This window comes from Rhinoderma darwinii, chromosome 11 (assembly GCF_050947455.1).
Source record: "Rhinoderma darwinii isolate aRhiDar2 chromosome 11, aRhiDar2.hap1, whole genome shotgun sequence".
Lineage (NCBI taxonomy): Eukaryota > Metazoa > Chordata > Amphibia > Anura > Rhinodermatidae > Rhinoderma > Rhinoderma darwinii.
The window spans coordinates 9,463,549-9,487,022 of record NC_134697.1 but is presented as its reverse complement, the minus strand read 5'-3'; the positions used below and the strand labels follow the sequence as shown (position 1 = coordinate 9,487,022).

At 45.0% G+C, this 23,474-nt stretch overlaps 1 protein-coding gene and 1 long non-coding RNA gene across 3 annotated transcripts in view; one reads left to right on the top strand and one right to left on the bottom strand.

The window, feature by feature from the left end:
* The window catches only part of CASP2 (caspase 2), a 28,069-nt gene extending 7,245 nt beyond the window's left edge, over positions 1-20,824 (bottom strand). The window contains exons 1-7 of the mRNA XM_075842868.1: positions 20,548-20,824; positions 13,234-13,378; positions 9,481-9,639; positions 8,320-8,374; positions 4,352-4,440; positions 3,964-4,137; positions 979-1,107 (exon numbers count right to left, since the gene is read on the bottom strand). Coding sequence (XP_075698983.1) covers positions 979-1,107; positions 3,964-4,137; positions 4,352-4,440; positions 8,320-8,374; positions 9,481-9,639; positions 13,234-13,377 — 750 coding nt within the window. The 5' untranslated portion in view covers position 13,378; positions 20,548-20,824. The remainder of the gene's footprint in view (positions 1-978; positions 1,108-3,963; positions 4,138-4,351; positions 4,441-8,319; positions 8,375-9,480; positions 9,640-13,233; positions 13,379-20,547) is intronic.
* LOC142663997 (uncharacterized) overlaps positions 20,569-23,474 on the top strand; it is a 51,905-nt gene continuing 48,999 nt past the window's right edge. For both annotated transcript variants that reach the window (XR_012851177.1, XR_012851176.1), the window contains exon 1: positions 20,569-20,660. This is a non-coding gene — a long non-coding RNA (uncharacterized LOC142663997). The remainder of the gene's footprint in view (positions 20,661-23,474) is intronic.

Below are 23,474 nucleotides of genomic sequence, written 5' to 3'. Positions count from 1 at the left end.
TAGCAGAGTAATATTAGAGAAGATGATTGGACTACCTGCATGGTGTATAACATACTCCGCAAGCACTGACCGACAATAGACCAGGAAATCTACATTCATGAGAATTGCTTATTGTCAACTTCAGTTATGGGACCCTAAACATTGATTTTTATAATTGGTAATAATTGTGGCAATAATTTATTTAATAATTCGGAATTTTCTTGCTTCATTTACACAGAAAACCAGGCATTGAGTTGTCACCTCCCATATGGGCAGCTGCTAATTTTTGCAAAGAAAAAAAAAAAACACTAACAAGTTTAATCCACTTTGGACAATCCTCTTTTTGTTAAACGAGTCCCTCCACAATAAGCTAACTACAGGAGGCCCAACTTTTATCCCTAATAGGGGAACCCGGCACAAACGGTTCACTTGCCCTGCAGCGCCACCACAGGTAAAATGAGGCATTGCACAATTCTCAATGAAATCAATAGGCTGTATGTGTACGGTACGTGCTGGGTCCTACAGAGCAAGAGACGCCATTTGTTGTCTGCTCCGGTTAATAAATCAGAGTCTGAATGGGGGGCACCCCTCTATTAAAGTGTTATTCCCACGACATATGCCATGATTGTCTGATAGTCGCGTACCTATCTTAAGAACAGGGTCCCCCCAACTCCCGTTTCTTCCTGGTGAGGGAGAGAACGAATGCATAGGCTGCATCCAGGCAGAGAATGAATGTGCGAATGTGTGCGATAGGAGTTATGGTAACAGTCAAACACACTTCCTCGGCTGTTTCCGTAAATCCTATAGGAGCAAATGAATAGTCGCACATGCGGCTACCTCTCCAGTCCTTATCCGTCTGTATGTGGGATCGGGGGGGGGGGGACCTCCGGTCTTGATATAAGTGTGGTTGGGACCCGCATCTATCAGACATTTATGGCATATCTCATGGATTTTCTAAACCAGACACCCCTTTAAAAGATATCTGCTATTCTGTCTTACTTGTACAAGTTTGCCATCAGATCCATACACAGCACCATCAACTCCATGAGATAAGATGGTGACGATACAGGAATCCAGCTGGGAATGATCAGGCAGTTTAGAAAACCGATCCAGCTCGGACATCATTTCCTATTAAGAGGAGAATAAGAGCGGATGTGATCACGGCCTGTACGACATGCAGTAGACAAAATCTATTCTTTTGATAATAGTTTGACATTGTAACATGAGACGGGAACCAACATGAACATCACCACAAATCTATAGCACAGAATCAAATATCACTACAAGTAACCCGAGGATCACGGTACAACACATACAAAGCCTCGGGGGGGGGGTGGGGGGGTGTATATCAGACACCTGGGACCTGCTACCTGTTCTAGCAGAATTATATTTGTATATTTGGAAGATCACAAAAATATATTCAGGTAAAAGCAAATAAAGAGGGATGAGCCTCACCTAGTGCATTATGGAAATGCTGCGAATAATAAACGCTGCTAGAGAACATCAAAGAAATTGTGATGACGGGTGCCGGTAAATTATCAGGATAGATATAGAGAAGTAAATAATATATTACCTCTAGAATCTCCACCTTCATACTAGTAATTTATTTTGGGTGGGGTGGGATACTTAACAGCACGGTTCATTAGAAGGGTTATTCCCATCTCAGACATTTATGTTAACTAAACTTTTTAAAAACTTTTGACATGTTATAGTGAGATGACAGAAGTTTTAATCGGTGGGGGCCCGAACACTGAAAGCCCCACCGATCGCTAAAACAAAGCGCAGAGGCGCTCGGGTAAGCGGTGTGCCACTTAGTTTCTGATCGGCGCTCCACGGACTCAGACTTTCTATTACATTTCTCCAAGGAAAGCCGATCAGAAACTAAAGGGCACAGCGACATGTCAAACGTTTTTTAAAAAGTTTAGGTACTCTTTAAGAGGAGATGGGAATACCCCTATCAATCAGACCTGTTACACATGAACAGGCAGCTCAGATTGATCTGTCGTTTTTGGAACAAGAATCACTATAAGGGGGGATTCACACGAACGTGTATTGGGTCCGTGCGGGCCGCGTGGTTTTCACGCGCCACGCACAGACCAATACAAGTCTATGGGGCAGTACAGACAGTCCGTGCTTTTTGCGCGTTTGTCCGCTGCGCAAAAAGCGCGACATGCTCAATATCTCCGCGTATTTCGCGCATCACGCACCCATTGAAGTCAATGGGTGCGTGAAAACCACGCAGGTCGCACGGAAGCACTTTCGTGCGAACCGACTGTTTCGCGCACCAGCTGTCAAAAGGATGAATGTAAACAGAAAAGCACCGCATGCTTTTCTGTTTCCAAACGGAGTGTCTTTGAGATGAGCGAACCCGGACAACCGAACCGAACTTCACCATGTTCGGCCGAACTCGTTTTGGCCGAACCCGGCAAAAAAAATTCCGGTACGCGACGTCAGGAGACAGTCACTGTCCAGGGTGCTGAAAGAGTTAAACTGTTTCAGCACCATGGACAGTGACTTCCGATCCCAATATACATGAACGTGTAAAAAAAAAAAAAGAAGTTCTGACTTACCGATAACTCCCGGCTTCTTCCTCCAGTCTGACCTCCCGGGATGACAATTCAGTCCAAGTGACAGCTCCAGCCAATCACAGGCCAAGCACAGGCTGCAGCGGTCACATGGACTGCCGCGTCATCCAGGGAGGTGGGGCCCGATGTCAAGAGAGGCGCGTCACCAAGGACGCGTCACCAAGGCAACGGCCGGGAGGGAAGTTCTCGGTAAGTACGAACTTTTTCTTTTTTTTTTTTAACAGGTTTCTCGATATTGTGATTGGCATTCACTGTCGAGGGTGCTGAAAGAGTTACTGCCGATCAGTTAACTCTTTCAGCACCCTGGACAGTGACTGACGTCGACTAGACTCATCTCTATGATGGCGGCTGCGCGAAAATCACGCAGCCGCGCATCATACACGGATGACACACGCAGCTGTCAAGTGGTTTTTGCGCGCGCAAAACGCCGCGTTTTTTTGCGCGCGCAAAAACGCAACGTTCGTCTGAATCAGCCCTAACTACCATCATGTAAAGATTTTTGTTATTGTGGAAATATCAATATGTAATCTTTTTGAAAACGCTATAAACATGGAACTGCACAAAAAAAATAAAAATAATAACAAATTTACTTTGTAAAAAAATCATTGACCCCTTGAGCAGCCATTTGTCGGTTTTTCTTTTTAATTTTTTCCTTCCCGTCTTCCAAAAGCCATAACGTTTTTAATTTTCCTTCGATATATCAGGGCTTTTTTTCTTCTTGCGGGATGAGTTGTAGTTTAAAATGTGACCATTTAAAGCACCATATAACGTAGTTGGAAACGAAAAAAAATATTTTTATTCGGTGCAATTGGGAAAAACGGTGATTGTTTTTTGGGTTTCGTTGTTACCGCGCGGTAAAAACAGCATGTCCACTTTATTCTGCGTGTCAATACAATTATGGCAAAACCAAATTAATATTAGTTTTTTTTTTAATGTCTTACTACTTTTACAAAGGGAAATCTATTTGTTAAAAAAAATAAAAATAATTTGTGTCACCATATTCTAAGAGCCATAAGTTTTTATTTGTACTATTTTGGGGTACACACAACTTTTGATCAATTTTTATTCCATTCTTTTTTTTGGGAAGCGAGGTGACCAAAAAGCAGCAATTCTGGCATTGTGACTTTTTTATACTGATGCATACCTCACAATGTACACCTAAAGAACATAGGGCTGGGGCAATGGGGGCTTATGGATACATTCGGCATAGGAGCCTGGAGCTCTACTGCCGCATACCCGGAACGCAGTGTTTAAACGTGTTTTGGCAATCGCAGCATTTTACATCAGAGGCCGGAGTTACATTGCAGCGCTGTTGTGCATCATGAAGACGGATAAAAACTGGAAGAAACACTCAATCAAAGCCTAAAAAACAGGAATTAGATGCGCCTTATGTAATTACCTGAGAAGTGATGTTGCTGTGTACAACGACTTTAAAGTTCAACTGAAAAAACAAAAGCTTCAAAATGCTCAAATCCACTTCCCCTCCATGGCGATAGTCGAGGTCAGGAGGAGAGAACAAGACATTACTGATGATCAGGCAAATACCACGTGGCTGTGTGTTCATTTTGTAGGACTGAAAACAATGTATGAGATAAAAGAGGTCAAATTTGCAGTTTTCAGTTAGTAAACAGCGCCACTCTTGCATATAGGCTGTGTCTGGAATTGCAGCTCAACCCAATTCACTTGTGTGGGGCTGAGAAGCAATACCAGACACAACCTATGTAAGATAGTGGCGCTGTGTCTAGGAAAAAGCTGCATTTTTTTCTATTCGTGACATACTGACAGACCTGTTTGTGATGTGACAGGTAGAAGTCCACAGTGGTCGGAGACACGTTTCCTGCACCGTCTCCATCGTCTATACATCTCTCACAGGAGTCTAGGAAAAGGCAATAAAATAAGTATTGGTGAAAGGGCTGGGACATAACCAATAAAAGTAGGACCTGTCATGTAGAGTCCCATCCGTTTATGAATAACCTGTAGATAGTTTTATGCTATGTCTAGTCTGTATATTCCTCTGCTGCACAGGCAAGAAGTCATGTTTTCAGGCCTTTAAAAAGAGGTTCTAAACTTTTTTGTTTTAATTTGTGCCGAATGCATAACTTTGGGTGAAAAACTGAACATTCAGCATATTTCCAGTTTTCGGTCCCCGCATGGTCTTCCTTAGGACTTATGCACACTACAGTGCAATTCTTCAGTGTGCTATCCGTTTTTGTTTTTTTTAGCGGATAGCACACTGACACATTCATTTGTATGGGGCCATGCAGGCATCCGTTTTTTTTTTTTTGTGCGGATTCGTGTGTCCGTTCTGCAAATTATAGAACAGCTCCCATTCCTGAACGTTTTTTGCGGATCGGTCTCGCTTATTCTAGCTTATGGGTCTGTCAAAAAAACGGACCGCACACAGAAGGCATCCATGTGCAGCCTGTTTTTTGCGGATTGCTTGCCGGGCAACGTCATGGCGGGCCGATTTGCCCTCCTTACGTTTTTGTTTTTTTTGAAGTCTGTGAAATATGGAAGACACACGGATGAAATACGGAGAAACAGAATGGATGCGGAATGAACACGGAAACCATACGGACACTGGAATCCGTTTTTTACGTATAAATGGTGAAGGATGTGTGAATGAGGCCTTAAGGGGATTTTACACTGGGCAATAATCGGGCCGATAATTGCCCTGTATAAACAAGGCAGCGATCAGCAGATGAACAAGCAAACGCTAGTTCACCTGCTGATTATAGTTTTAAAAAAGTAAAATATTATCATTGTCGGCAGCGCATCTCGGTGTGTAAACAGGGAGACGCGCTGCCGACATTATAATAATGCATGGGGACGAGTGATCGGAGTAACGTCCTCTCGTCCCCATCCTCAGCTCCTTGTGACAGGTATTTTTCATTATTATGTATATTCGCTTCTCTTGGACACAGCCGGGTCTTTGATGCTGGGAGAGCATGGTGTGTTGTTGTTTGGCATAGCAAGCAGGGTAGCCCGCCCTATGAATTATCAAGGCGTCACAAATAGGCTTCTACCTGGCTATACACGTTGTGCCTCATGACGTACACACTATCCCTCCATGTTTCACTCACTTGCACCCCATTATCCATTTATTTCTATTGAGGCACTTCATTTATTACTGCCCCCTATATTTCACTTATAGTATTACACTTGCACACACACTATTCATTTATTATTTCTTACTACACATCCCATGCACCACATACCACTCCCCTCAAGACTAGTGGGAGTGGCTATTATTATTTAAAGCACCTGCTCGCCCTTTCATCAGCATTTCTGGCCTGGCTGTGTCCATTTGTAAGTATGGCCTTTTTCGGTGTTTTTGTATATGTCCCTGTGTTTTTATCGGTTCTCCTTGTGACAGGAGCAAACGAGCGCCGATCAACGAGTTGTCTCGGCCGGTGTAATAGGACCTTTAACCCCTTAATGACCAGGCTATTTTTTACGTTTTTCCATCGTCGCATTCCAAGAGCTATAAAGTTTTTATTTTTGCGTCGACATAGCTGTATAAGGTCTTGTTTTTTGCGGGACAAGTTGTATTTTTTAATAGCACCATTTTGGGGGACATATTATTTATTGATTAACTTTTATTAACTTTTTTTGGGGGGGGGGAATAGAAAAAAAATCTGACATTTTGACACTCTTTTTAAAAAACTTTTTTTTTGCGGGACGACTTGTAGTTTTTATTGGTACCATTTTGGAGTAGATGCGACTTTTTGATCACTTTTTAATCACATTTTTTTAAAGTCAGGATTCACAGAAAACAGCAATTTTTCCGTTGTTTTTTATTTAATTTTTACGGCGTTCACCGTGCGGGTTAAGTAATGTAATAGATTTATAGTCGGGGTCGTTACGGACGCGGCGATACCAAATATGTGTAACTTTATTTTGTTTATTTAATACTAAAGCAGTTTGTAAGGGGAAAAAGTGGGTTTTTCATTTTTTTTTTTATTAAAGAGGCTCTGTCACCAGATTTTGCAACCCCTATCTGCTATTGCAGCAGATAGGCGCTGCAATGTAGATTACAGTAACGTTTTTATTTTTAAAAAACGAGCATTTTTGGCCAAGTTATGACCATTTTCGTATTTATGCAAATGAGGCTTGCAAAAGTCCAAGTGGGCGTGTTGAAAAGTAAAAGTACAACTGGGCGTGTATTATGTGCGTACATCGGGGCGTGTTTACTACTTTTACTAGCTGGGCATTCTGATGAGAAGTATCATCCACTTCTCTTCAGAACGCCCAGCTTCTGGCAGTGCAGATCTGTGACGTCACTCAGAGGTCCTGCATCGTGTCGGCACCAGAGGCTACAGATGATTCTGCAGCAGCATCGGCGTTTGCAGGTAAGTCGATGTAGCTACTTACCTGCAAACGCTGATGCTGCTGCAGAATCAACTGTAGCCTCTGGTGCCGACACGATGCAGGACCTGTGAGTGACGACACAGCGTGATCTCTGGAGAACACGGCTGTGTCTGCACTGCCAGAAGCTGGGCGTTCTGAAGAGAAGTGGATGATACTTCTATACACAACGCCCAGCTAGTAAAAGTAGTAAACACGCCCCGATGTACGCACATAATACACGCCCAGTTGTACTTTTACTTTTCAACACGCCCAGTTGTACTTTTGCAAGCCTCATTTGCATAAATACGAAAATGGTCATAACTTGGCCAAAAATGCTCGTTTTTTAAAAATAAAAACGTTACTGTTATCTACATTGCAGCGCCGATCTGTTGCAATAGCAGATAGGGGTTGCAAAATCTGGTGACAGAACCTCTTTAACTTTATTAAACTTTTTTTTTCACTTTTTTACTAGGCGATGGTCCCTATCGCATTTATAATACACTGCAATACTTTTGTATTGCAGTGTATTACTGCCTGTCCGTTTAAAACGGACAGGCATCTGCTAGGCCTCCGGCATGATCTAGCAGGCATTCACTCCAGGCAGACCTGGGGGCCTTTATTAGGCCCCCGGCTGCCATTGGAGACACAGACACTCGGCGATCGTATCGCCGGGTGTCGGTGGGATGAGAGGGAGCTCCCTCCCTCTCTCCAAAACCACTCAGATGCGGTGCTCGCTATTGAGCACCGCATCTGAGGGGTTAAACGGGTGAGATCGATACTGATATCGATCTCACCCGGCAGAGCAGGGACGCCCCCAGCCCTCAGCTGCCTCTAGCAGCTGAGAGCAGGGAGATCTGACAGCTCCCTGCTCTGTTTACTTATTCCGATGCCGCGACGTAAAAAGTCTATGGCATCGGAATAAGGCCCGTTAGTGACCGACGTAAAAAGACTATGGGCCGGTCACTAACGGGTTAATGTAAAGCTGCCAATCTCAAGATGTACACAGCTTCTCGGGGAGGCTGCAGAAGAAGTCTGTATAGAAAATTCTCCCTCTGCTAGATAACACCAAGATAGGTGACAAAGATGCATAAAAGGGGTTTTCTGGTCATGGGGCATTGTTACATACACTGCATAGTGTGCATGTGGCCATAACGTCACATTAGCTCGTCAGTATGACCCATACAACTAGCAATGTTTCTTATTGGAGATTGCATGGCTGTGTGCTTGATTTTATGCACGTTTGCAAAGGTACATCCGGAAAGTGCACATAAGTTTGGCCATATAGTGATTATTTGTTTTGAACTAAACACAACGAGCAGATTCTTTTGTGTTAAGCTCTTTAAAATCGCACAGAATAACCAGTGACGCATTGTGCCAGATACTGTTTACTGTACAGCGGCCTCACCCCGCCAGCGATTCACTCCTCCTCGCTCTTCCACAGACAAAGGAAAGTAGGTTTCCTGTAATAAGAAACACGAAAATGTGTGACTACTGAATGTGGTACAAAGAGAGAAGTTAACATACAGACACAGTATTCGCTCTGGAGCATTGGAACATAGGGGGGGTCCTGTCATTTTAAAAATAAAGTAACTTACAGGGAAAGTGTTAAAAACTGTCCTGTCCCCTTGCAATTATTCGCTTCAGACTTCCTAATTGATCATTTCTTATTTGCAGTGTTTACTAAGCAGTGACCAGAATACGTACATGCTGCGGCTTAGTGTCAGCGAACACGCCGGAGGACAATGGATTTTACTCGGTGAATCCTGCCATTTGCTGACATCATCCCAATTTGCCAAATCTCCCTGCACGGGACCCCGCTGTAAACAGCAGCTCACGCTCTGTTGGACTCATTCATTTGAATGTGCAATATATAATATCACATTTCTCCTGCAGAGGCCTATGCTGCAGAATTGTGTGGAAGCCCGCAGCTTATCGTAGGGGGAGGTTTAGGCCACGGATTGCCAGTGGGTCGTTACTTAGAGAAGAGGTTGTCCAAAGCTATTGCTTGGTAATGAGATATGTGTATGCAACACAGGTTTTAAGCCTCTGAATGCACACAAGAATGCTTCCATTCACCGACAGCAAGCAGGGATCTTAACAATGGTGAGGAAATGAAACATATTAGAATATTCCATAATTCTTTTTTTTATTGCACAATGGTTAAACCTTACATAGAACCCCTGTACAGCTGTGGTACTGGTTACAATTGCAGCATTTACAAGGGAATGGGGACGTGCTAGATTTCCCAGCCAGCCGTGTATCTGTGAAAAACCTGTAAAGGGGACGCAGCGCTAAAGCAAGCACTGCGACCCCTTTAATCTTAGGATTGGTGAGTTTCCCTGTGTTCGGACTCCCACCAATCACAGAATGATGGCCCATTCTAGGAACATGTCATCACTTTCTGTGACGGGAATACCCTTTTAATAAATGATTTTGGCAAATCTGCATTTCCACTAATTTACATAGAATTAATAACTCAATGGCGCAAGCCCTGCAATATCAGGCCATCTGCCCATAGACGGCAGTGACCAGCATTCTGCTTGCTTATGATAGACGCGGATCTTACCTCTGGTTCGGGGCTTCTCAATTGCTGCTCCAACTGTTCGGCTAAGTGCTCCTGATTGGTGTCTCGCAGTGCAGTACAGAAGATGGAGAATGCTTTTGGACCTCGTTTGGGAAGCAAATCCAGCAGAGCGACGTTCTGTCGGAAACTTATCCCTTTAGACTTTTTGAGAGAGAATGGAGAGAACAGCAAACAATAAAGGATTAAGCTACAGCAATGTTAATAATTCATATACATAAAAAAAATCACCATCTGTGTCAGGGCAGTCATTTTACAGAACCTCCAATCTTATACTGAGGGTTTTTTTTGGGGTTTTTTCACATATTTATACGGAATCCATGAGTAAAGACATTGTGACATGCCTCATCAGATGATGTATTATGGAGGTATTCTCCCCTAAAAGCACTGCCTTATGTCGGCACCATATGTTGGCACCTAGATGGTCTATGGCTCTGTAACACAGGCCTGTCTGGACTCCATGTGTGATATAGGGGGTCTGTACAGCGTGCATGTGTGATATAGGGGCTCTGTACAGCGTGCATATGTGATGTAGGGGGTCTGTACAGCGTGCATATGTGATGTAAGGGGTCTGTACAGCGTGCATGTGTGATGTAGGGGGTCTGTACAGCGTGCATGTGTGATGTAGGGGGTCTGTACAGCGTGCATGTGTGATGTAGGGGGTCTGTACAGCGTGCATGTGTGATGTAGGGGGTCTGTACAGCGTGCATGTGTGATGTAGGGGGTCTGTACAGCGTGCATGTGTGATGTAGGGGGTCTGCACAGCGTGCATGTGTGATGTAGGGGGTCTGCACAGCGTGCATGTGTGATGTAGGGGGTCTGCACAGCGTGCATGTGTGATGTAGGGGGTCTGCACAGCGTGCATGTGTGATGTAGGGGGTCTGCACAGCGTGCATGTGTGATGTAGGGGGTCTGCACAGCGTGCATGTGTGATGTAGGGGGTCTGCACAGCGTGCATGTGTGATGTAGGGGGTCTGCACAGCGTGCATGTGTGATGTAGGGGGTCTGCACAGCGTGCATGTGTGATGTAGGGGGTCTGCACAGCGTGCATGTGTGATGTAGGGGGTCTGCACAGCGTGCATGTGTGATGTAGGGGGTCTGTACAGCGTGCATGTGTGATGTAGGGGGTCTGTACAGCGTGCATGTGTGATGTAGGGGGTCTGTACAGCGTGCATGTGTGATGTAGGGGGTCTGTACAGCGTGCATGTGCATTTCAACGAGGAGGAAATAAGCCGCTGACAGACACCTCTTGAAATTCAACTTGCCCGATCTTTCCACTGCCTTCCCTCCTACTCTGACATCTGCTGTCGGGAGAGTCTGGACACTCCATACACATTAGGGCCTGTTCACATTTGCCTCGGAGGCTCCATTAGTGGCCTCCCTCACAGATCCATTTCAAAAGGGCAGAAATAATACCACTGCATACAGCGCTATTGTTTCTGATAAAATGACGGACTTCATGGCGGAAACCCCGCCACCGGTCTTTTCGTTGCTCTGCTCCTCTGACGGAGTAGAACCATGGAAACAGCAAACGCTCTTCCTGCTGAAATCAACGTGTTCGTTGGACTTTTACCTAATGTGCATGGGCACCTTAAGGAAACTAAGGAAAGACATTACTGAGCTGGCCGTCACTTGAAGTCATGTCTATAATTCATCTTCTCGTCTGTGACTCTGCAGCACTGTATGGAGAGCATGCTTTCAGATGTTATTTTCCAGAATTGCTGGGGATCCTGACAGTCAAACCCCACTGAACAGAAAGTCAGCGATTGGGGATTTTGATTAGGGATAACTGTTGGCCAAAACAAGTTTTTAACAGCCGTACTATGTGTATTGTAGTTTTCTACTACACAGTATTAGGGTGTGTTCACACGATTTACAAAATACGTCTGAAAATACGGAGCGGTTTTCAAGGGAAAACAGCTCCTGATTTTCAGATGTTTTTTGAGCAACTCGCATTTTTCGCAGCGTTTTTTTACGGCCGTTTTTGTATCTACTTTCAATAGAATCTATGAGAAAACGGCTCCAAAAACGTCCCAAGAAGTGTCCGGCACTTCTTTTGACGAGCAGTCATTTTACGCGCCGTATTTTGACAGCGACGTGTAAAATGACAGCTCGTCTGCACAGAACATCGTAAGACCCATTGCAAGCAATGGGCAGATGTTTGTTGACGTATTGGAGCCGTCTTTTCAGGCGTAATTCGGGGAGTAAAACGCCTCCATTATGTCTGAAAAATGGTCGTGTGCCCATACCCTAAGGCTGGGTTCACACGACCAAGTTTCAGACGTAATTCGGGCGTTTTACGCCTTGAATTACGTCTGAAAAAACGGCTCCATTACGTCGACAAACATCTGCCCATTGCTTTCAATGGGTTTGCCAATGTACTGTGCCGACGACCTGTCATTTTATGCGTCGTTGTCAAAAGACGGCACGTAAAAAAGACGGCTCGACCAAAGTGCAGGAGACTTCTTGGGACGTAACTGGAGCCGTTTTTCATTGACTCCATTGAAAAACAGCTCCAATTACGTCCGTAATGGACGCCGAGAAAAACGCGAGTACGAGCAATTACGTCTGAAATTGAGGAGCTGTTTTCTCCTGAAAACAGCTCCGTCATTTCAGACGTATTTGCCATTATCGTGTGCACATACCCTAAGGCTGATACAAGGAAGTTATGAAAGGAGACCTTCAAGAAAAAGATTTAAAAACAAAACAAAAAGACCTTACATTGCCATGTGCATGAACCTGTGTGGTAGCACACAGAGACGTACGTCTGTATGGTGCACCGCATTTACCCCTAGAAGCAATGCTTTTATGGCAGACTATGGCGCCTCACAGAAACACAATACAGCATTAGGCCCGATTTACACGAGCGTGTGCGCTTTGCGCACGCAAAAAACGTGGCGTTTTGCGTGCGCAAAAGGCACTTAACAGCTGCGCGTGTCATCAGTGTATGATGCGCGGCTGCGTGATTTTCGCGCAGCCGCCAACATTATGACACTCCGTTTGAATGTTTGTAAACAGAAAAGCATGTGGTGCTTTTCTGTTTGCATTCAGAGTTTGACAGCTGTTGCGTAGTTTTCACGCACCCATTGACTTCAATGGGTGCGTGATGCGCGAACAGCGCACAAAGAAAGGGCATGTCGTGAGTTTTACGCAACGCACTTGCGCTGCGCAAAACTCACGCACTGTCTGCACTGCCCCCATAGCCTAATATAGATGCGTACGACACGCGTGAAAAGCACACGCGTCGCACGCGCGTATATTACGCTCGTGTAAATGATGCCTTACACTGAACGCCTAGAAATGCTTCTAGTGCAAAATGACTAATACAGAACTGGATGTAAAATCAAAGGCACATAGAGGTGAAGTACGAGCCTATATTTTATCCCGAATATGACGGTGTGCATGATGCCTTCCATGCGGAGATCTTATCAGTTAACATTACTGGTCCTAAGCCTGGGAGATTATGAGGACATGTCAGGTCCAGTGTTATCATGGAGACCTTGTGAGGCCAGGTAGGATCCACATAAGGTCTCCATGACTGCCCCTGACATGTTGCCATCAGAATTTCTTAGTAATGCAGCCTCAGGCTTGGGGCCTGTAATGCTACGTGATCGTATCTCAGCACAGAAGTATTATATTAAAAGTTTCTCACATTTCAATGTACCATAAAGGGTCTTTTATACATTTCTTCTGGTAGGTCAGCTTTAAACTCGGCTGTCAGATTTCTCCTCCTCTTACCTGGATATTTTCTTTCATATATGGAGTAAGGATTTTCCTGGCTTCAAGATGTTCGATTATCTCGTCAGGCACCATCTCTTGTATTAATTCCACTTTCAGATTGATGAGGGCTCCTTTGTGGCGATCCTGCATTCCTCCCAGCATCCTAAGAAGGCAAAGAAAATTCAGGAGGCTGGACAAGTACTGGCACATACTCCCTAATGCAGCGGTCCCCAACTTTTTTTTAACCAAAGACCAGTTTCATGCAAGGCAATTTTCCCACGGAGGCCGGCTGAATACTCAGCAGTTTTCCACAGGGGACATTCCGGGCAAAAAACTGCACCACAATTTGGTGTGGTTTTTCGCTTGAAATTCCCTGTGGCCACGGGGCGGATACTAGATACTGTGGCCCGGTACCAAGTGATCCATGGCCCGGTATTATCCGTGGCCCAGTGATTGGAGATCATTGCTCTAATGGTTTGGTCACATGGTGCTGTCAAATTGCGGTTAATTGCCAAAATTGCAGTGAAATCGCTGCAGAACGATGCAGTTTTGCAGCGATTTTTATGGAAATTGTTGCAATAAACTGTGATTTGACGGATTGTGTGAACAGACCGTTGCTGCTAAAATACTCCATGTGATACATCATTGCAGTTATACGAGTAAAATACTGTGATGCTTCACATAGCAGGATATTTCTAGCCCTTCAGGCAGAAAACATAATGCACTCGATGACCATCTGCTTATATTTCACAAAGGAAATTCAGCTTTGACTGTCATTGGAGTGTTTGAAGTTTGTCCACAGATGTCAATCTGCGTGTACAGCGCTTTATCCTCTTGTATAAGTTAATAAAAAACAAATACTTGATTAATGTTATTAAGAAAAGTATATGTGATCCTCCTCACCAATACAGAGCGCTAAGCTCTATCTCAATCTTCAGCTTCCGCTTTGGTTGTGATAACAGCAGCCGGCAGTTTTAGTAAATCCTTTTTCCCTAGTCAATTGCCGGCAATAATCACATTGTTTACTGACAACATAAGGCCTGTTTAGCGCAAGCCGACATGTAGCAGCCGCATATCGGATTGTCTGAGTTGGATAAACGCAACGTTTTACCACGACTCGGTGCGGTTTTGCCACGCATTCTCGGTTGCATGCAGATAATAAAATGAGCGAAAGTTTTTTTTCAATGCAAAAATCATAGCACTTGACCTTGGTATGGCAGGGTAGCTGGTCCATGGGTCAGGTTAGGAACAGGTGGGAGCCAGTCCCGGGTAAGGATAAAGTGCAACAATTTCATCAGCCGCCACATGCAACTAGATTTCTCTATATGAACATGACCTGCACCCTTTTATATGCCACAAAACGTGGTGTAGTGCTTTTTGCTTCAATGCTTCAGCTGAGGCCATATCGGGCTCCATTTTCGGCACATATGTCAGGAAATGCTTTCAACGAATACATCCAACGAGCCCATACAGGGAAGAGCGTGTCTATAGAGTGCACTTTTGGCCGGTATACCTTTTATTTACATCTGCATTGAAAAGAGTCGTCAACTACATTTTCAATACAACTGGATCCCTAATAAAAACATCACATGGGGAAGCCAATGGCAGACATACGCAACTGTACGGGCATACATCAGGCAGCTCTGTTCATGCCGAATGTAGAGCCCAAATTTGTTAGCCGACACCAAATAGCGGATCACAGAGAGCGCCGCTATAGGGGAGGTATTTTATGGATTATTGACCGCTGCTCACTGCAGGATTGATTGGCTCTTTGGATCTCCCTGGACAGGACACATCCAGACCTGACCAATCTATCTATGAGCAGGGAGCTGATCTATACAAACCCTCCGCAACCAGCATTCTGCAGATACAAAGGCCGTGGTGAGGGTGTTATTCCGCCTATAGCTAACCACAAACATGAGCTATTTCTTGGCAGGTCTACGTGCTACGGTTGCACAAGTCAAAATAAATGTTTTGCCGTGCTGTTTTGCAGCCGTTCACAGCAAAAAGAATACATTTTGGCTTTAGGTGCTCATACACATTAGAGTATTTTGGGGGAGGAATATCTGCCTCAAAATTCCGTTTGGAACTTTGAGGCAGATATTCCTCTCCCTGCACGCCGATTTTCGCGGAAATTATCGCGCCGTTTTTCGCCCACGGCCATTGAGCGCCGCGGGCATAAAACAGCGAGAAATACGCTTTCTCCTGCCTCCCATTGAAGTCAATGGGAGGTCAGAGGCGGAAGCGCCCGAAGATAGGGCATGTCGCTTCTTTTTCCCGCGAGGCAGTTTTACTGCTCGCGGGAAAAAGCCGCCGACGCCTCCCATTGAAATCAATGGGAGGCGTTCTCGGGCCGTTTTTGCCGAGTTTTGCGACGCGGTTTCCGCGTCAAAAAACTCGGCAAAATACCCCGTGTGAACATAGCCTTAGATGCAAGCTGGACAAAGGCAGTGATTTCATGCGGGACCAACGACAATCTGATATGTATGCGGGCATCCTCACTCTTCCGTCGGCAGACGTCGCGGAAAGAAGGATCGGACGTGTTGGAAATCAACGTGCTGGATCTTCTGTTCCGGTGGGTGATCAGCCACCGCTAGAGGAATCGGGTAGCGGCTTATCCCCCTTCCCCAATGAAAACATATGCTCGTTTGGCCGACTTTGATCGAACGTGTATGACCGGATTGATATCGCTGCCAACAGAGACAAGTGTCCGGGAAAAGCGGAGGAGTTGTCCATAGCAACTAGATTTCTGCTCTCAGGGCGTCTTGGTCACAATATATATATATAAAATGATCATATATAGTCACCAAACCCACCAGACTTTAGTTTAAAAATGACAGCGGGCATCCGGTGGGCAGAGCGCAGTGATAATGGGGAGAACACTTTGTTTCTTTGTTCTGTTTCCTGAGGGAAGAAACACGAGACTTCTGGAGGGAGCGTAAGAAAAACTTTACAGAAGTGAAAGCTGGAGCCGGGCCAAGTTATAGTACAACTTTATCAAAGTTCAGAAAGGCTGCACCACTCCTCCAACATCAAGTGTCCATCATCAACCTCTGTGCGCCAAACCGAAACCTGTTTATACGTTAAATATTAAGTCGTAAAGTTACAAATAATTTGGTGGGGAGATTTAGGGTGCGGTCACACGTCGCGTCCGTGAGGAAGACTACAATGTACGCTTATGGGAAAAATATTCCGTAACTTTGACAGATTTCTCTAGTTCTTGCATTGCGGAATATTTTTCCCATAGGGATACATTGCAAAGGTGCGCGCAGCGGATGTTTACACTGCGGAAATACAAAGCAAGGACGACTGCTCCCTTAGGGTATGTTCACACGCTTAACAAAAAACGTCTGAAAATACGGAGCTGTTTTCAAGGGAATAAAACTCCTGAATTTCAGACGTTTTTTGAGCAACTCGCGTTTTTCGCGGCGTTTTTTTTACGGCCGTTTTGGGAGCTGTTTTCAATAGAGTCTATGAGAAACGGCTCCAAAAACATCCCGAGAAGTGTCCTGCACTTCTTTTGACGAGCCGTCGTTTTACGCGCCGTATTTTGACAGCGACGTGTAAAATAAAGGCTCGTGGGAACAGAACACCGTAAGACCTATTGCAAGCAATGGGCAGATGTTTGCAGGTGTAACGGAGCCGTCTTTACAAGCGTAATTGGAGGCGTAAAACGCCTGAATTACGTCTGAAAATAGGTCGTGTGCACTTACCCTAATATGGAAAAACGCAGCAGAATTATGGCTTATGTTGTGCAAGAAAACTTGCATATACGTTAAAGATCTGTCACCTCCTACGTTTTGTCTTTTCCCGGCGCATACGTTAGATGTAGGCCCGCCCCCTCAGCGCTAATTGGGACCATGTCCACGGCACCTTACTAAAGTGCCAAGGACTCAAACATGAGGAGGCTCAATTACTACACAGGGTGAATTATCTAGTAGGGAAAAAAAAAAAAAAGACGGGGCTTGTCTAGATGAATGGTTTAATTGCCAGACCACGGAGCCACCGCATTTACCCACCTATGAATTGTATGGAAACTTTTAGCAAAACTAAAGACCTGAGATCAAAAGTGGTCGCTTTCAAGTATTAACAGGTTGAGGCGATTATCGAAATTAGTTGAATTGTACGTGGTCCTGCTCTTTGGACATTCCCTACTTGTTATAGGGGTCCCTTGACAATAAGCAGGTGAACATACCCTTGGGGTTGTGCATCTTGTATAACAATTTTCTATATCCACTATGAGGGTATATGGATGTCGAGGTCCCCAACAGAACCTACCTCGTCCCTACATTAGACTTGGCAGTGAGAAGGACTGACCCTAATTATAACACGTGCTGCCGCTCTCTTAAGCCAGGATCACACACACACAGTTTTGATGCAGTTTTCGGTGCAGTTTTTTTTAATGAATCGGTCTTTTTTTATACCTTTGCTTCGGCCTCATGCACACGACCATAGAGGTGAGCACAATCTGCGATACGGAGTGTCATCCGCAGGCCGGCCGCAATCACGGACTATGCACACACAAGACGTGCATTGACTTTAAGGAACCCGGACCGCGAATGCAGCAGGTTAAAGGACTTTCACCATATATTTTTTTTTGCGATCTGGGCTCCCGGCCGATGTGCGGACCGTGGAAACCAGTCGTGTGCATTGGCCCATAGGATAGAATGTGTCCTATACTATCCGCATTTGCAGATAGTATGCGGAACGTAATGCATGAGGCCTTAGGGTACGTTCACACGACCTATTTACGGACGTAGTTCAGGCATTTTTCGCGGTATAAATTGACATGCTGCCGATTAAAAAAACAAAACGAAACCCAGGTCTATTTTATACGTTTCTTTTTTACACAGCGAGTTGATGAGATTTGTTCAAATCTCATCCACTTTCCCACGTCTGTAATAAGCTGTGGAGTTTCTGCAATTAAATCCATTGTGGAAAATGTGCAGTATTTACGCTGTGTGTGAACCCGGCCTAACAAGGAAGATTTACTATTCAAGATTGTATAGAAGCCGGGCGCCAACCGACGTCAGAGCAGTCACGGGGTCAATATTAGGGCTTATTCAGACGAACGGGATATACGTCCGTGCAACGCACGTGATTTTCACGCGTGTTGCGCGGACCAATATTAGTCTATGGGGCCGTGCAGACTGTCCGTGAGTTTCACGCAGCGTGAGTCCGCTGCGTAAAACTCACAACATGTCATATCTTTGAGCGTTTTTCGCGCATCACGCACCCATTGAAGTCAATGGGTGCGTGAAAACCACGCATGTCGCACGGAAGCACTTCCGTGGGACGAGCGTGATTCACGCAACAGCTGTGAAAAAGTATGAATGTAAACAGAAAAGCACCACGTGCTACAAACATCCAAACGGAGTGTCATAATGATGGCGGCTGCGCGAAAAGCACGCAGCCGCGCATCATATGGCGATGACACACGGAGCTGTTAAGTGGAGCTGTGTGCAAAACGCTCCCGCTCGTGTGAATCCGGCCTTAGATAGAACTAAAAACAGATAACAGAAGAGGACGACTGAACGGTTATCATTTACTGCAAATTTGTTTTGTTTTTGGCTGAAATATTCTTTATCTTTTCTGCGCTGTAATTTTAATTATATGGTCAATCCACAGGAGAAATAAAAAAAGTTCCACTGAATAAAAACCACATGCAAACTCCACTCCTTCCCTCGAGATCCCGATATGAAAACCATATGTCCGCAGGCTTCTCCCCCCACCCCCCCAGTATCGCGCTCCAGCTGGCCGGCGCGCTGCGGAGCTCAGCACTGACCCCAATACACATTATGTCAGCTTTATCTTTTCCTGTTTCACTGTTTGCAGATGTTTTACTCCATATTTGTTATACAACGGGAAAACTAAAGCAGCGCTGCGGCCCCTTCATTACCAGAGGTCGGACCCCCACAGATCATGAAGCGATGGATGGTATACCCGAGCGATCGGCTATCGTTTTATAAGGCGCACGGCCGGCTTACAGGATGTGTAAAACCTTTGGAGACTTTTTTTTTTTTGTATTTTCGTGTTTTTTGCAACTTTGTAATTTGTTTATGTCCCTTAGGCTATGTTCACACGTAGAGTCAAAAACGTCTCAAAATACGGAGCTGTTTTCATTGGAGTCTATGAGAAAACGGCTCCAAAAACGTCCCAAGAAGTGTCCTGCACGTCTTTTGACGAAGCTGTAATTTTACGAGCCGTCTTTTGACAGCGACGCGTAAAATGACAGGTCGTCGGCACAGAAAATCGTAAAGCCTATTGAAAGTAATGGGCAGATGTTGGCCGACGTATTGGAGCCGTTTATTCAGACGTAATCCGAGGCGTAAAACGCCCCCATTACGTCTGAAAATAGGTCGTGTGAACCCAGCCTAAGGGGGACTAATAGAATGTGTAAAAGAAAAAAGTGAAATAAAGTTTTTCGTAGTGAAAAAAAAATAATAATAATAAAATAGAAACTACAACTTCTCCCGCAAAAGATAAGCGGTCGCATCACTCTATTGACAGAAATATCAAAGAGATATGGCTCCTGGAAGGCGGGAAGTGAAAAACGAAAAAATGGCTCAGTCCTGAAAGGGTTAAAGGTTTATATAACCCTCAAAAGGAGTGTAGACCCTAAGGCTCCGTGCACACACAAAATCAAAAACGTCTGAAAATACCGAAAGGGAACAAAGCAACACGCGTTTTTCGCTGTTTTTTTAGTCGATGAAAAACGGCTCCAAAAACGGCTCGAGAAGTGACATGTACTTCTTTTTCGTGGGCATTTTTACGCGGCCATTTTGAAAAACGGACCCGTCCAAATAGAACGCTGTTTTTCCCGTTGAAATCAATGGTCAGATGTTGGTAGGCGCTCTGCTTCCTATTTTTCGGCCGTTTACAACCTGAAAAACAGCCGAAAATAAGCCGTGCGCACATACCCTGGACATTCACGTTCAGCACAGCCAAGCATTTATGCTTAATTTGATGGGAAAATGGAGATAAGCAGCTGCCAAACCCATCTGGCAGCAGCTTATCTCCCATTGTAACTCGTCTGAATGAAGCCTAAGGCTCATTGCGCTTTGCATCAGTACGCGGTGCGCGTGTTGTTTTTCACGCACTCGCAAAGCACTTTTTTTTTCAAATGGAATTGATGCGCAAATCACGCACCGCACACGTATGAGCATCCGCGCGCTGTCCGCGGTTTTCACCCACCCATTGACTTCATATATAGCTGAACTGCCTGCAACAGACCCCACCAATATACACAGCCCATGTGTGACCACCTGACGCATGCGCAGTCCCTCTACATGCCACTGGTCAAGACCCCCTGAACAATGACGTCATGCTCACCTGTCGCTCAAGTAGGGGCAGTGTGTAAGCCACGCCCACCGGATCACGTGGTGTCATTAACAGAAATAACAATATTGCTGAAGAAGATGTGCGTAGCGGGGGGAGCCCGGCAGGTAGTAGAGCTCAATGCATTAATCGCCCGCAGGTGTCCGTGGACTCCCCCGCACCTGAGTCTACCGGACACACCGTAGAAACACTGTCCCTGGCGCTTGTGCGGTTTCCCTTTCTGCTGCGCATGCGTCTTTAACCCACGCCTCGCTTTCTCGTTCAGGGACAAAGCAGTGACGTCACTCGGTTTTCGCGGGCTTTGCACTGATTGGTCCGTTCAGTGTTTCCCGCGGTTTTCAGGTCGACGATGAAGAAGGAAGTTTAGAGAAAACAATGGCGATCTGTTCTGTTGTGTGAATGGCTGGAGCCGTGACAGAAACACAGCTTCTTAGTGCAGTCCCAAGATCTAGTCTAGTTTAATCAGATGAACGATATGAATATATATCCTGCAAGGAATACAACCAGTTCCTGAGGCGATTCTATAACTTGACAATATTTTTGTAAAGAAAAAATAATAATAAATATTTTTCTTGATGCAATTTGTCTCATTTCTTCCACCAAGTAAGACCTCGTGCACACGGCCGTAATTCTTACGTCACTTACGTCTATTTCTACATGCACAGATCTCACAAAATCATCAAAAGTAAACTCCAAAAAGTTGCGAGATCCAGATGCCGTAGACATTCGCGTCCCAGAGTGGACAAATGGCCTTATGCCTTGTACACGCGGCGCGAGAAAACCGATGCGTAAACGCGTCCAAAAAACTTTTTAAAATACAGCCGTATTTGACACGTTTTTGAGGCGTATTTTGACGCGTTTTCTTCGTGTAAATAGGAATCCCAATGACTTTGCAGATTAGGTGTGTTTTACATGCCAGGAATTGACCTGATGCTTTTTTTACACAATGCGTTTTTAAACGTGCACGTAAAAAAAACGCGTCATACGCACTACAATGTGTTTTCCCATCGATGTAAACCGGAAGCTTAATGCATGCGTTTTTCGGTGCGTTTAATGCACTCCGTGTGAACAAGGCCTACCACCGAAATGACAACCAAGACCCTTCTAGACGTTCGCAATCATTGTTTAATGTAAAAAACGTTTCCGCTTGTTGTTGGTCGATTTCTTTATCTTGGCATAATGGTTCTCGTTGGTCGGCGTGAAATCCCCAGGTGTGAACAGGCATCGGCTACTCGTAGGCAGACGAGACGGGAATTGTTGGTGGAGACGTGGGTTTCCAAAGTTTGTATGACCCTCAAATGTTCTCCTTTTAGTCGTTGATGAAAACCGGAAATACACGGCTAGCAAGGCTCGGAGGAATAGTGGTTACCGAATAATTTTTAAAGGGAACCTGCACCAGCATTTCACCTACTGAACTCCACTCACCCCTCGCTGGCCGCGACCGTCAAAAATTCATTGCCGTTATCCCCGTTCCTAAACCCCTCCGACCGTAAATAACGGTCTGCAAACATGTTGCGCCTTTTATGGTAATAATCCGGCAGTCTCCTTCGTTCCTCTTCTTATGCCCGCCCACCGCCAAAAACTGGCCCGCCCCAAATGCCGAAATCTCGTCTAAGATAGCGTGCATGCGTCCGACATGTATGGTCCGACACACTTCCCTGCTTCGTCCGGCCTCAAATCTAGCTACTGTGCGTGCGCCGCTATGGTGACCCGTTGTGCGCACGCACCAGAAGATCGATGCGCGAGCGTGGGATTTTGCGTGTGCCGAGGGGAGGCGAGGAGCTGTCAATCAACAGTAAGGAGGCGGGGTTAACTCGGAAGGGCTTGAGGAATGAAGATAGGACTCTTATGCTCATTAGCATACGGCGCGGGAACACTAAAAAACCGAATACTACAGGTACGGAGGCGACTTGGAAGAGAATTATAGGTTACATAAAAATTATTTTGCACTCACTTCCACCAGGTGTCGCTGGTTTAATAGGTGAAATGCCGGTGACCGGTTCCCTTTAAACAGAGAGTCGCCAAAGTTACGGCTCTGGGAACGCGATAATGCAAAAATAAAAGATTTTTGTTCAAAAATGTTTTTATTCTGCAAAGTAGTAAAACATAAAAAATCTCGACATATTTAGTATCACCCTAATCGTACCGACCCGTGGAATAAAGGCAACGTGTTATTTACACCGTACGGTGAACTGCGTCAATTTAAAATGCAAACAACAACGACGGAATTGCTGTTTTTTCCACCCCCTCTTGAAAAAAGTAATGAAAAGTTAAGAAAAATTATCTCTACCCCAAAATGGTGCCATTGAAAAATACAACTTATCCCACGCAAAAAAAAACACGTCCTCGTACAGCGGTGTCGATGGAAAAATTCACACTTTATGCAATTATGTACATGTATCGCAATTTCTTCAATTCCAAGACAGATACATTTTAGGTTATGTTCACACGCAGTGTCTCCAGACGTAATTCGGGCGTTTTACGCCTCGAATTACGCCTGAAAAAACGGCTCCAACACGCCTACAAACATTTGCCCATTTCTTTCAATGGGATTTACGATGTTCTGTTCCTACGAGGTGTCATTTTACGCGTCACTGAAAAAAGACGTCATGTAAAAAGACGTGCATGTCACTTCTTGGGACGTTTTTTGGAGCCGTTTTTCATTGACTCCATTGAAAAACAGCTCCAAAAACGTCCGTAAAATACGCCGCGAAAAACGTGAGTAGTTACAGAAACGTCTGAAAATCAGGAGCGGTTTTCAGGCGAAAACAGCTCCGTAATTTCAGACGTATTTTGCTACTGCGTGTGAACATGGCCTGAGTCCTGCAAGTTGTTCACCTCTCCTGTGAGAAATGCCGGATCTTGTAGAAAAGACAAAACATTGTTGGATTATTTCATAAATATTTCAATGACCTCCAAAT